At 45.3% G+C, this 14,067-nt stretch overlaps 1 protein-coding gene across 3 annotated transcripts in view; it reads left to right on the top strand.

Annotated features, from left to right (window-relative positions):
• Positions 1-9,721, top strand: part of LOC132406551 (long-chain fatty acid transport protein 1-like) — a 68,881-nt gene extending 59,160 nt beyond the window's left edge. For all 3 annotated transcript variants that reach the window (XM_059992370.1, XM_059992369.1, XM_059992371.1), the window contains exons 11-13: positions 120-284; positions 1,876-2,022; positions 8,784-9,721. In XM_059992370.1, the coding sequence (XP_059848353.1) occupies positions 120-284; positions 1,876-2,022; positions 8,784-8,941 (470 nt within the window). In that variant the 3' untranslated portion in view covers positions 8,942-9,721. The remainder of the gene's footprint in view (positions 1-119; positions 285-1,875; positions 2,023-8,783) is intronic.
• The last annotated feature ends 4,346 nt before the right edge of the window (positions 9,722-14,067 follow it).

Genomic DNA, 14,067 nt, shown 5'->3' with positions numbered 1-14,067 from the left:
GGGTTATACTGCCTCTCCGGTAATGGAGATTGGGGACTGGGTGGTTATACTGCCCCTCCAGTAATGGAGGTTGGGGAATGGACAATCGTGACGTGCGGTTGAATTCTGTCGCCCCGCAGGTGACGTTCTGGTAATGGATGACCTGGGCTACATGTACTTCAAAGACCGAAGTGGGGACACCTTCCGGTGGCGAGGGGAGAATGTCTCAACCACGGAGGTGGAGGGCACCCTGAGCCAGCTGTTGAACCTGACCGACGTGGCGGTGTACGGAGTGCCCGTGCCAGGTAGGCAGAGATCGGAGCTACAGCCCCAAGCTACTGCCCTTGACTGATGAGCAGGGGCACCCAGCATAGAACCGAGGCTCTCTTTCCCTGCTGTGGCCGCTGCTGATTTGTGGGCCTGTGTTCTCTTCCCTTGAGCTCGTGACATTCCGCCTGGTTGACGTACCTCCAGGGTGCTGTTGGATTGCCTGTCCTGGGTGTTGGTGCTTGAGGAATTGTGGGAAGGATAGCCATGCAACTATTGCCCCTCCAGTGATGGAAGTCGGAGACTGGGAGATCCTATTGCCCCTCCAATGATTATCAGGGACTGGGAGGTTCTACTACCCCTCCAATGATAGAGATCAGAGACTTGCAGGTCCTATTGCCCCTTCAGTGATGGTGATCATAGACTCGTGGGTCCTATTGCCCCGGCAGTGATGGAACTCAGAGTTGGGAGATCTTACTGACCCTCCTGTAATAGAGATCGGAGACTGGGAAGTTCCACTGCCCCAGCAGTGATGGAGGTCAGGGTTGGGAGATCCTATTGACCCTCCTGTAATAGAGATCGGAGACTGGGAAGTTCCACTGCCCCAGCAGTGATGGAGGTCAGGGTTGGGAGATCTTACTGACCCTCCTGTAATAGAGATTGGAGACTGGGAAGTTCCACTGCCCCAGCAGTGATGGAGGTCAGGGTTGGATCCTATTGACCTTCCTGTAATAGAGATCAGAGACTGGGAAGTTCCACTGCCCCAGCAGTGATGGAGGTCAGGGTTGGATCCTATTGACCTTCCTGTAATAGAGATCGGAGACTGGGAAGTTCCACTGCCCCAGCAGTGATGGAGGTCAGGGTTGGATCCTATTGACCCTCCTGTAATAGAGATCAGAGACTGGGAAGTTCCACTGCCCCAGCAGTGATGGAGGTCAGGGTTGGGAGATCTTACTGACCCTCCTGTAATAGAGATTGGAGACTGGGAAGTTCCACTGCCCCAGCAGTGATGGAGGTCAGGGTTGGATCCTATTGACCCTCCTGGAATAGAGATCGGAGACTGGGAAGTTCCACTGCCCCAGCAGTGATGGGGGTCAAGGATGGGAGTTCTTAGTTTCCTTCCACTCATGGGCAGTGAGAACGGGAGGTCCCTTCTGAGGAATGCGGGAGGAGAGTACTTCTGTCACTGGGTGGAATGCTAGTACCGTGGGTTACTCTATTCCCAGTGGGGTTGAGCCTTGACGGCCACAGATGGGCTGTAGTGGAGGAGGGGGAAACAAGCACACCTTTACGTGGGGTAGAACACCATACCAGCCAGCACCTCCATCGGGTTTGGAGGATCCCAACAGCTCCAAATGCACAGCCGTATTGTTTTCCCCTCTACCACCTTTTCCCCAAGGGAATGGGAGGCTATAGCCCACAGTGAGGTCGGGGTGAAATCCCAGCTAATTGGGGAGAAGCAGGACTTGCACCTGGTGGGTCAGAGGTGCCAACACCCTTCATCCCTCCAGCCTGTCCAGGCTGCAAACTGTACGCATTGGGTTGCGGAGTGTTCGTCATTGCCTTTTCAGGTCTCCAGTGGCCACAATATTAATTTTGTTTCTGTGTGCTCTTCTGTTCTCCTACCAGGCGTGGAAGGGAAGGCTGGAATGGCAGCAATTGCAGATCCTGATAACAAGGTTAATCCTGAGCACCTGTACCAGGAGCTGATGGCGGTGCTTCCTCCTTACGCCAGGCCTGTGTTCCTCCGCATCCTCCCCGCTGTTGACACCACAAGTACGTACCTCAGGGCCTGTCTTGTGCAGCCTCTTGTGTGATTGAAAGAGAAGTTTCCATTCCCCCTCCCTTCTCCATGCACGATGCAGCACGTCACCCCAGCAGAAGGAGACCCAATCTCTGGATTATTTTAGAATAACATAGATACAGCAGAGTGCAGTGAAATTTGGGACACGGGACTGCAGATACTGGAAATCTGGAAAGACCCACAAAAACACTGGAAGAACTCAGTGGGTCAGGCAGCATCTAAGGAGAATAAATGGGCAGTCATCATTTGGACTTTCCAGACCAGATGAAGGGTTCTCGGCCTGAAACACTGACTGCCCATCTACATGGATGCTGCCTGACACATTAAGGTCCTCCAGCTCTTTTTGCATTGAAATTTGTTGCTCATGTGATGAATAAACTGTATACTTAGCAACAGCAAGTACAACATTTAAAATGCACGATGAGCAGTAGCAGCAGAGTAGTTAAAGACTGCAATCTGAAGTAGTGTAAAGGAAATGCTATGGTGACAATAACAGAATGAGCAAGAAAGGTAGAGCTAACAGAGTTCTTCCTACAAAGTAAAGCCTAACATCATGAATGATTATGATGTTGCACTCCAAGATGAGCTCAACATGTTTTATGCTCGCTTTGAAAAGAAGAAGAAACTACAAATATGCGAATCCCAGCAACATTTGCAAACTCTATGATCTCTGTCTCAGGCCGATGTCAAAACATCTTTCAAGAGGGTGAACCCTCACAAGGCATCCGGCCCTGATGGTGTACCTGGTGAGGCTCTGAAAACCCATGCCAGCAGACTGGCAGGAGTGTTCAAGGACATCTTCAACCTCTCTCTGCAGCAGTCAGAGGCTCCCACTTATTTCAAAAGGATGATCATCGTACTAGTGTCTAAGAAGAGCATGGTGAGTTGCCACAATAACAGTCACCCAGTGACACTCATATTGACTGTCATGAAGTGCTTTGGTAAGTTGGTCATGGCTAGAATCAAGTCTTGCCTAAGCAGGAACTTATCCCGGATGCACTGCAATTTGTCTTTTGTCACCATAGATCTACAGTGGATGCAATCTCTCTAGCTCTCCACTTTACATTCAGTCACCTGGACAATAACAATACCAACAACAGGCTGCTGTTTAGTGACTACAGCTCTGTGTTCAACACAATCACACCCTCAGTTCTGATCAACAACCTCCAAAACCTGGGCCTCTGTACCTCCATCTTCAGCTGGATCCTTGCCTATCTCATCGGGAGAGCACTTTCTGTGCGGATCTCCATCTCACTGACAGTCAATGCTGGCGCACCGCAAGGATGCATGATTAGCCCATTGCTCAACTCTCTCTGCACCCCTGATCATATGGCTCAAACATCATCTATAAATGTACTGACAACACAACTATTGTTGACAGAAATTCAGATGGTAACAAGGGACATACAGGAGTGAGGTAGATCAACTGCTATGAATCCTCATTGAGGGATCTGAAGTGGTAAGGTTCTTGGGTGTCAACGTCTCAGGGGATCTGTCCTGGGCTAACGTATGGATGCAATTATGAAGAAAGCATACCAGTGGCTATATTCCATTAGGAGTTTAAGGAGAATTGGTACGTCAGCAAATACACTTGCTTATCTTTGGAGATGTACCATGGAAAGCATTCTAACTGGTTGCATCCCCATCTAGTATGGAGAGGCCTCTGCACAGGATCAGCAAAAAGCTCTAAACTCAGCTAGTTCCGTCATGGGCACTAGCTTCCCCAACATCCAGGACACCATCAAACAGCGATGCCTCAAAAAATCCTTAACAACCCCCATCACCCAGGACATGCTACCATCAAGGGGTGAATAAAGGAGAATGGAAGATACACACTCAATGTTTCGGGAACATCTTGGTCTTCTGGGAGATCAGAATGGTTATCTATGTGTGGAACCAAAAGAGATGGCGATATCTTAAATGCAATGTTTGCATTCATATTTACTCAGGAGATGGACACAGAGTCTATAGAAGTGAGGCAAAATGGCATCAAAATTCAAAGACTTTATACATGCTACAGAGGAGAAGGTATGTGCTTTCCTGAGGCAACTTAGGGTGGATAAACATACCATTGAAGGAACACATACCAATCCTCGTAGAAGGATCAGAAGCGGAGAGGATCAGCAGTTTCAGGTTCCTGAGTGTAAAGATCTCTGAGGATCCAACCTGGTCCCAACATATCAATGCAGTTATAAAGAAGGCAAGACAGCAGCTATACTTCATTAGGAGTTTGAAGAGATTTAGTATGTCAACAAATACACTCAAAAACTTCTATAGTTGTACTGTTGAGAGTGCTCAGACAGGTTGCATCACTGTCTGGTACGGGGCGGGGGGAGGGGGGGAGGGCTACTGCACAGGACCAAAAGAAGCTGCAGAGGGTTGTAAATCTAGTCGGCTCCATCGTGGGTACCAGCCTACAAAGTACCCAGGACATCTTCAAGGAGCGGTGTCTCAGAAAGGTAACATCCATTATTAAGGACCTCCAGCGCCCAGAGCATGCCCTTTTCTTACTGTTACCATTAGGTAGGAGGTACAGAAGCCTGAAGGCACACACTCAGCGATTCAGGAACAGCTTCTTCCCCACTGCCATCTGATTCCTAAATGGACATTGAACCCTTGGATACTCCCTCACATTTTTTTACTATATGGTATTTCTTTTTTTGTATGATTTTTAATCTATTCAATACACATATACTGATTTATTTATTATTATTTTGTTTTGTGGTTTTTTTTATCTTCTATATTATGTATTGCATTGACCTGCTGCTGCTAAGTTAACAAATTTCACATCACATGCCGGTGATAATAAACCTGATTCTGATTCTAAATCTCCACAGCCTGACATGTTGTTCCCTTGGATCCAGCAGGAGGGAAGTGATAAAATGGTGGCTCCAGCAGAGATATTTAAATCATCTTTAGTGACAGGTGACGTGCCAGAGGATTGAAGGATAGCCAATGTTGTTCCACCGTTTAAGAAAAGCTCTAAAAATAAACCAAGAGATTACAGGCCCGTGAGTCTGATAGGAGTTATGGGAAGGTAATCTAACCGAGGATGACTATCATGGGGTGTAGCAGGATCTGGACCAGCTGGAAAAATGGGCAGAAAGATGGCAGATGGAACTTAATGTAGATAGGTATGAGGTGTTGTTTTTTGGCAGGATCAACCAGGGTAGTCTTACACAGTGAACGGTACAGCACGGAAGAGTGTGATAGAACAAAGGAATCTATGAATACGGGGCCATTATTCATTGAAAGTAGTGCCACAGGTAGGGTCGTAAAAACTTTTGGTACATTGGCCTCCATAAACCAAAGTATTGAATACGGGAGATGGGATGTATGCTGAAGTTGTATCAGATATTGGTGAAGCCCAATTTGCAGTATTGTGTACAGTTTTGGTTGCCTACCTACAGGAAAGATGTAAACAAGATTGAAAGGATGCAGAGAAAATTTGCAAGGAAGTTGCTGGATCCTAAGTTATATGGAAAGATTGAATATTCCTGAGGATGTAGAAAATTGAGAGGAGATTTGATAGAGGTATACAAAATTATGAGGGGGATAGATAGGGTAAATGCAAGCAGGCTTTTTCCACTGAGGTTGGGTGGTATTACAACCAGAAATCATGGGTTAAGGGTGAAAGGTGAAAAGTTTAACGGAACATAAGGGGAAACTTCTTCACTCAGAGGGTGGTGAGCGTGTGTATCAAGCTTCCAGTGCAATTGGTGCTTGGGAGCTCAATTTCAACATTTGAGACAGGTTTGGATGGGTACATGGATAGTAGGGATATAGAAGGCTATGGCTAGGATAAAGGTCGATGGGAGTAGGCAGTTTAAATGGTTTCAGCATGGACTGGATGGACCCAAGGGCCTATTTCTGTACTTCTCTATGACGCTATCTTCCTCCCTTCGTCCACCAGATTTCTGAATGGGCACTGTACCAATGAACATTTCCTTGGTATTTATTCCTCTTTTTGCACTGCTTAATTAATTTTCTTAAATATTTATTGTAATTTATAATTTTTATCATTAAGTGTTGTACTGTAGTGCTGCCACAAAGCAACAAATTTCACGAGTCGCAGTATGCCAGTGATATTAAACCTAATCTGGTTCTGATTCTGATGCTGAGTGAATACTGGAGCCCTGAGGGTGGATCTGAGCTCTCCACACCAGACAGCAACGAGACGCAGGTGTGACATTTCTACCCCAGGAAGTAGGGAAAAGCAGGCATTCCTCTGATGTTGCAAGGTCTTTGTCTGGGATCTGGCTTCAGTTTCCTCTGGTCAGTCATCTCTGGAAGAACCAGGAGGAGGTGGGATGCGCCAACCTTTGTGTCCTTAAACAGAACCACTCAGCAGTATCTGTGGAGAGAGAAGCAAGGTTAATGTTTCAGTTGAACAAGGCTCTCAGACTTGGCACATTAACTGCATTTCACAGAATGTAGAACAGTACAACACAGGAACAGGCCATTTGACCCACAACGTTGTGTCAAACCAGCTAAAAAACAAATCAAAACACCCAAACACTAGTCCCTCTATCCTACACAATGTCCAGACCCCTCCATCTCTTTAAAAGCCTCTAATGTATTTCCCTCTACCACTATACCAGGCAGCGCATCCCAGGCATCCACCATTCTGAGTAATCTGAGATGCTGCCTGACCATTTTCTGTTTTATTTCAGTCTCCTAACATTTGCAGTGTTCCTTTATTTTAATTGATCTTCACAATCTGCTTCGATCATGGCTGATCTAAATTTTAACCCCACTCCTAACTTGTTGTCTAAATAGTCTACTGTGAGCTTTGGTTATGTTTTGAAGGGGAAAGTTTCGGATTTACACTCTAATAATATGTGAGAAGAACAGGAGTCTAGCTCTAATTTAAAGACTATTATCCCCCTACAACCATTACGTTCTTGAACTAACAACTCAACGTTGGAACACCTTGGACATTCTCGCACGACTATGGCTTAGTCTCCAGCTGTGTTTAGTTGTACTATGTTTATTTGTACTAATACCTTGCTTTGCTCAGTTAACCTGCAGGTTGAGTCAGAGTTAAGGAAGGTAAATGAAACATTAGCATTCATTTCAAGAGGACTAGAATACAAAAGCAAGGATGTAATGCTGAGGCTTTACAATGCATTTGTACTTGGAGTATTGTGAGCAATTCTGTACCCCTTAGCTAAGAAAATGTGCTGGCATTGGAGAGTGTCCAGAAGAGGTTCACAATGATCCTGGGATGAAAGGGTTAATGTATGTGGAGCATCTGATGGGTCTGGGCCTGCACTCACTGGAGTTTTCAAGAATGAGGGAGGATTTCTTTGAAACATATTAAAGGCCCGGATGGAGTGGCTATGAAGAGGAAATTTCCTATATTCGGGAGTCTAGGGCCAGAGCATGCAGCCTCAGAATAGAGATTTATTTCATTTTTCAATCTTTTTATTGATTTTCAAATAAAGAATATACAGATCGGAAGAGGAGTTTAACAAGTAGATAATATAAAAGACATATAAACAGCAATAGTAAAAAACAGCAAGTATATAATGTCAAAATCAAATAGGTAAAATATTATGCTGTTATATATACAATGGTCAAAAAAACTACAACTCCTCATAGCAATCATTAAAAAAAAGATTGGAAATTTTATTGATAAAGAAAAAAAGAAACCCACTAACTAAACTGAAACAAAAAAAAGAGAAAGAAAAAAAAGGAAGGAAAAAGAAAGATTGGGCAGTCCAATTGAGGATAAAATTAGGAAAAAAAAAGAGAGGAAAAAAAACACATCCTTCCAGTCATCTCCGAACTTCATGGATAAGGATTTTCCCCAAAGAGGATAAAGAAAAATAAATTAAATCATGTGAAAATATTGAATAAAGGGTTGCCAGACTTGTTCAAAATTAAAGGATGTATCAAATGTCCGGCTTAGACATGACATGATGGAGGAGAGCCAATAGAAAACAGAAGGCGGGTTAGATTCTTTCCAGTGTAGCAAAATAGCTCTCCTAGCCAGTAAACTTGAAAAAGCTATCACATGTTGGGCGGAAGCAGACGCTTTGCTTACTTCCTCTGGAATAATCCCAAAAATTGCTGTAAGTGGATTAGGTTGAACATCCATATCTATAACTTTAGATAATTTTCCAAACACATCCCTCCAAAAATTATTTAAACTTACACATGACCAAAACATATGAGTTAGAGTAGCCACTTCTGCATTACATCTGTCACAAATAGGGCTTATATTAGGAAAAATATGAGCCAATTTATCTTTGGACATATGGGCCCTATGTACTATCTTAAACTGAATTAAGATATGGCGTGTGCAGATAGATGAATTATTGACTAAATAATAAATTTTACTCCATTGATTATCTGAGAGTGAATGTTGAAGTTCTACTTCCCAGGTGCGTTGAACCCTATCATTAAGCGACATACGAACATTCATTAACTGTTTATAAATGATAGCTATTAATCGTTTTTGAAAAGGTTTAAACTGAAAGATAACATAAGCCAAATTTAAAGAGCAGGCCAAGGGGTAATTTGGTAAAAAAAATCATGTAAAAAATTCCTAACCTGTAAGTACCTGAAAAAATGTGTATTATTATTGAAATGTTTTCTTCGTTAGAGATTTAGAACAGAGTTGAGAAACTAGAGGATGGTGAGTGCTTCCAGCAGGATGGGAATTTTGAATGTGTATTTAGTGACCGAAGGTGACCCCATATGAACTGGAATCTCTTTATTGTTTTAGGTACATTCAAGATCCAAAAAACCAGGTTACGCAAACAAGGTTTCGAACCGCATCAAGTGCAAGACAAGCTTTTCTTCCTTGACTCAAAACTGTCCAAGTATATCCCTTTAGACGGGAAAGTGTATGAGATGATCCTGGCCGGGAATTATCATCTTTAGATTAGGAAGCCAATCCTGGCATGTTAACAAAATTAAACACAAATTTACGGTTAAGGTGGGGGAAGAGCTGAGATACGAACTGTGCGCCAAGCAGGGAAAGGACCTCCTGTGGAATGAAACATTATTTGGTCACTGATGTTGAATTCCAGGTCACCTGAGTCACTTTGGAATTATTCATAACCCGGGCTCCGGTCTGCAGTCAGGACCAGTGCTCCAGGAACCCGATCTAAAATCAGGAATTCAGAACATGCAACTGCCTACTGATGCCCATGGACTGGGAATCCAGGGGTCAGATTCAAACATAGGAACTCTGCAAATAAGGAATGTTGGGCTTCCCTCTCTGCTCTGGGGCAGTGTCCGATCAACGTGCCAGCTGCTGGAAGGGGAGATAGGCACGAAAGGCAGCTTCAGTCACACCAGCTTCAAACCATCTCCCACTCTTTGACACCAGCCTTCTTGGTTCACTCTCCCCTCTTCTTTCCACTTTTAGTCTAAACTATTGGTGTACAGTAGTGTTGCAGCCTGTTCCTGCTTCTCCACATGGTACTTGTTTGGGTATTTTACTGTGTATCAGTATGGTTGGGGATTCTGCATCCATGTGCTTTGTGCCAATGTACTTCTTCATATGTGTGTCTATGCTTGAGGATATCTGTGTGTGTGTGTGTGTGTGTGTGTGTATATGGCTCTGTCAATGGAGTGTCTGTATGGAGGGGGGCTAATCTCTCTCACTCTCCTCCCCCTCTCTCTCCCCCTCTCTCTCCCCCTCTCTCTCCCCCCTCTCTCTCCCCCCTCTCTCTCCCCCCTCTCTCTCCCCCCTCTCTCTCCCCCCTCTCTCTCCCCCCTCTCTCTCCCCCCCCTCTCCCCCCCCTCTCCCCCCCCCTCTCCCCCCCTCTCCCCCCCTCTCCCCCCCCTCTCCCCCCCTCTCCCCCCCTCTCCCCCCCTCTCCCCCCCTCTCCCCCCCTCTCCCCCCCTCTCCCCCCCCTCTCCCCCCTCTCCCCCCCTCTCCCCCCCTCCCCCCCTCTCCCCCCCTCTCCCCCCCTCTCCCCCCCTCTCCCCCCTCTCCCCCCCTCTCCCCCCCTCTCCCCCCCTCTCCCCCCCCTCTCCCCCCCCTCTCCCCCCCCTCTCCCCCCCCTCTCCCCCCCTCTCCCCCCTCTCCCCCCCTCTCCCCCCCTCTCCCCCCCTCTCCCCCCCCTCTCCCCCCCCTCTCCCCCCCTCTCCCCCCCCTCTCCCCCCCTCTCTCCCCCCCCTCTCCCCCCCTCTCTCCCCCCCCTCTCCCCCCCCCTCTCTCCCCCCCCCTCTCTCCCCCCCCTCTCTCCCCTCCCCCTCTCTCTCTCCCCATCTGTCATTCTTTCTCTCTGAGCTTGTGTGAGTGAGTGAGAGACCCTAGATATCGCTTGGTGTCCGGCAGTTTCTTTGCGTGTGTGTGTGTGTTTATGTGAATGTGCACCCTCTCTGCTGTTTTGGGATCTTGCTGTGCCCGCTCTCTGGATCACTGGGATTCAGCTCAGCATTCAGGTGAATGCAGCAGAAAGGGGTTAATTTACTTGAACTCGGTCCATTTCATGCACTTGCCCCGGTGTAAGGAACAGAGGTACTGCTGGGAAATAAGTTATTGACGTATAAGCAGTTTGTCCAGGATCCTCACCGGTTTGACCCCTGTATCAATATGTCTATATTGAGGGCTGTTCTGTAATGTGGAGCTCTGGGGCATTCTTTCTGCCCTCTGCCCCATCCCCCAACCCTGGCATTTTCTCTCAAACCAGAGACTCGTCCAACACAAAGCAAAGGGCTGACTTGGTGATTGAATAATAGCGTTGAGGCATAATACAGGGAGCTCAGGCACCTCTGAAACACTGACCATCCTACTCTGTGCTGACAGTCGTGTTTCTGCTCAGGCACAATCTCAAGTTTGCTCCAGTGCAGCCTATCACTCAGACGAGCTCCCGGTCTCCCTCTGGCCCCAGGACAGCCGATCTCCCATTGAGACTACCACCATTCAGGGTGCCGAGTTGGCAAAACGGGAACCCCTGTCTGATTTTTCTCCACACCTTCCTCCATTCTCGACTCACAAGGATATAAGGAAGAGCCCTCATTTCGAGTGACTAGTTAGACACCCCTCACCTGCATCGAGATGGAATTCATTCAGTGGAGTTGAAAGGTGATAGAAAGATCATTCTTAGGAAAAACTGCCACCAGGAACTGGTAAGTTTATTCCTAATGCTTCCTGCAGCCCAACTCCATAGGAAAAAGGGAGATTTCTCCACATACAGAATGTGTTCTCTACTTCAAGGAATATTTAAAAACTATAGGAATTGTTCATGTTATGTTTGAATCTATTCACTATTGGAAATTGATTAAAAAGAGTCTTGACAACTTGGCCTGGAGCTAGCCTCAACAAAAACACACTCCTCTTCGGACATCATTGTCAGAAGCACAAGTTTAATGTTTAGCTGGAAGAATGTCTCCAAGGCACTCTATTGCCGAACAAGAATGGATATTCTGACCAAGCATGGGTATACGTTGGGAAGCTCTAATCTTCATTGAAACTGACATAAGTGAAGGTTAATAGAATATGATTGATTTCACTAGCTTGTAACAATTTACCTCTTTTTCATTGAAGGACTGATATGCCTTGAGAATCAGTTTTCTTCAGTGGATTTAACCAGCCCAGCCACTCACTGCGGTCTACTTATCAATCAGTAGTACAGTAGTGCGTATTGTATCTTTGTTGAAGTATGATTAAACATTGTGTGCCTTAAATGCTGCCTGCGTGTATGTGTGTGAGAGAGAGGGAGGGAGAGAGGAGTAGTACAAACGTTACTGAAATCTGGTACAGAAACTCATACTTGACTGCTGTGATGTTGATATATGCATATAGATTAACACAGACAAACACTGCTTGCTTTTCGAAAAGATTACTTAACATATTAATTACATGTTTTTATATTTTTAATTTAGAGATTCAGCACAGTAATGGGTCCATACCATCCGATTACATCCATGTGACCAATTAACCTACATACAGATCCCTATGTCTTTGGAATGTGCAAGGAAACTGGAGCATCTGGAGCAAAGCAATGCAGTCCCATGCAAGCTCCTTACAGAAAGCAGCGATAATTGAACCCGTGTCACTCGCACTGATATTCAACTGTGCCACCACATGAGAGTTTGATGAGTTGATTGAGAGGTGACCTGATAGAGATCCATAAGATCACGAGGGGCATAGACAGGGTGAAAGCTCCGATGGGGAGAGCTTCTAAAAACAAGAAGAAATAGGTTCATGATCAGAGGCGAGAGATTTGAAAGGGACATCGGGGCACGTTTTTCACAGAATGTTTGAAACAAGCTGCTAGAAATAGCTTGAGGTGGGCACATTAGCAACGTTGAAAAGCTAGCAGGATAAGTGTGGGGACAGGAGAGGTTTAGAGGACAATGATCAAAACGAGGTAAATAGGGCGAGCAGCGTAGCTGGCACGGACAAGTTATGCTGTAACATACTATGGCTCGAGCCGGTACTTCATACAGTTAGGTAGGATGAGGACTCTTATTGAAACCGAGCAGACATTGAAAAGGCTGGATATGTGGACGTGGAGAGGATGTTTCTATAAGGAGGAGAGTTTAGGATCTGAGAGCATAGCCTCAGAATAAAGGGAAGTCCCTTTGAAATGAAGAATTTCTTAAGGCAGGTGGTGAAGCTGAGGATTTTGTTGCTGCAGAGAGCAATGGAGCCAAGTCATTGGTTGTATTTAAGGCAGAGAATAGGTTCTTGATTGGTAAGGGGTTAAAGGTCATAAGGAGAATAAAGGGATTCCGCTTTTTAAAAAACAGCTATGATTGAATGGCAGAACAGACCCAGTAGACTGATTTTGCTCCATAAGTGCAGGAGATATTTTATGGTCACATGAAACTGTTGTGTGGGATCTTGGTGTCCTTACAGAGCTTTGGTTAAATTCCTGATGTGGAATGGCATTAAAGAGGCCCTTTAAGATCTTGTCAGTAACACATCAGTCAAGCCAAAGAGAATCAAAATTTGGTTTATTATCTCTGTCCTGTTGACCTTCATAAATCAGGGCATTGAGAGCAGTTGAAATGTTATGCTGAAGATGTGTAAGATGTTGGTGAAGCCAAATGTAGAGTACTTAGAACAACAGTATTGTGTGCAGTACCTAAGAGAAGATACCAATAAGCTTGAAAGAGTGCAGAGAAAATTTTCAAGGATGCTGCTGGGTCTGGAGGACCTGAGTTATATGGAAAGATTGAACAAAGAAGGACTATTCTTTGGAACATAGAAGATTGAGGGAAGATTTGTTAGAAGTATACAAAATAATGAAGGATATAGATAGGGTAAATACATGCAGACTTTTTCCATTGATGTTAGGTGGGATTACAACTAAAGGTCATGGGTTAAGGGTGAAGGATGAAAGGTTTAAAAGGTACATGAGGAAACTTCACTCAGAGGGTCAGGAGAGTGTGGAACGAGCTGTTAGTGCAACTGGACCATGCAGGCTCAATTTTAATATTTGAGAAGTTTGGATAGGTACATGGATAGTAGGGGAATGGGGCGCTATGGTCCCGGTGCAGGTCAATGGAATAGCAGTTTAAATCATTCAGTATGGTCAAAGGGCTTGTTTCTGTCCTGTACTTTTCATAATTCTATGACTAGGGTTTGCCTTTATCCTAAGAGCACAGGAGAATGGGGTAATCTTACAGAAAATAGACAAAATTTTAAGAAATATAGATAGGATAAAAGCATGCAGGCTTTCACTGAGATTCAGTGAGACAACAGTTAGAGGTCTTGGGGTTAGAGAGAAAAGTGAAGTGTTTATGTAGGGTCTCAGGGGAAACCAGTTAGAGGGTACTGTGAATGTCAGCAGAAGTGGTAAAGGCGGGTTTAATTGTAACATGGAAGAGAAGTTCAGGGACGTGAAAGGTATGGAGTGCTGTGGTCGAGGTTCAGGTAGATGGAAATGGGCAGAAAGCCAGGCCAGTGTGGACTAGAAGGGCCAAAGGGCCCTGTACTGTACTGTAGTGTTCTATGGCATGAGATCTGTTTTTGTGGCAGCAGTACAGTGCAAAGGTATAAATTCCAAAATAAACTAATGCTAATTAAAAGGAATAATGAATTA

The sequence above is a fragment of the Hypanus sabinus genome, chromosome 16 (assembly GCF_030144855.1).
Source record: "Hypanus sabinus isolate sHypSab1 chromosome 16, sHypSab1.hap1, whole genome shotgun sequence".
Classification (NCBI taxonomy): Eukaryota; Metazoa; Chordata; class Chondrichthyes; order Myliobatiformes; family Dasyatidae; genus Hypanus; species Hypanus sabinus.
The sequence above is the reverse complement of the archived record's forward strand: the minus strand, read 5'-3'. Positions and strand labels throughout refer to the sequence as shown.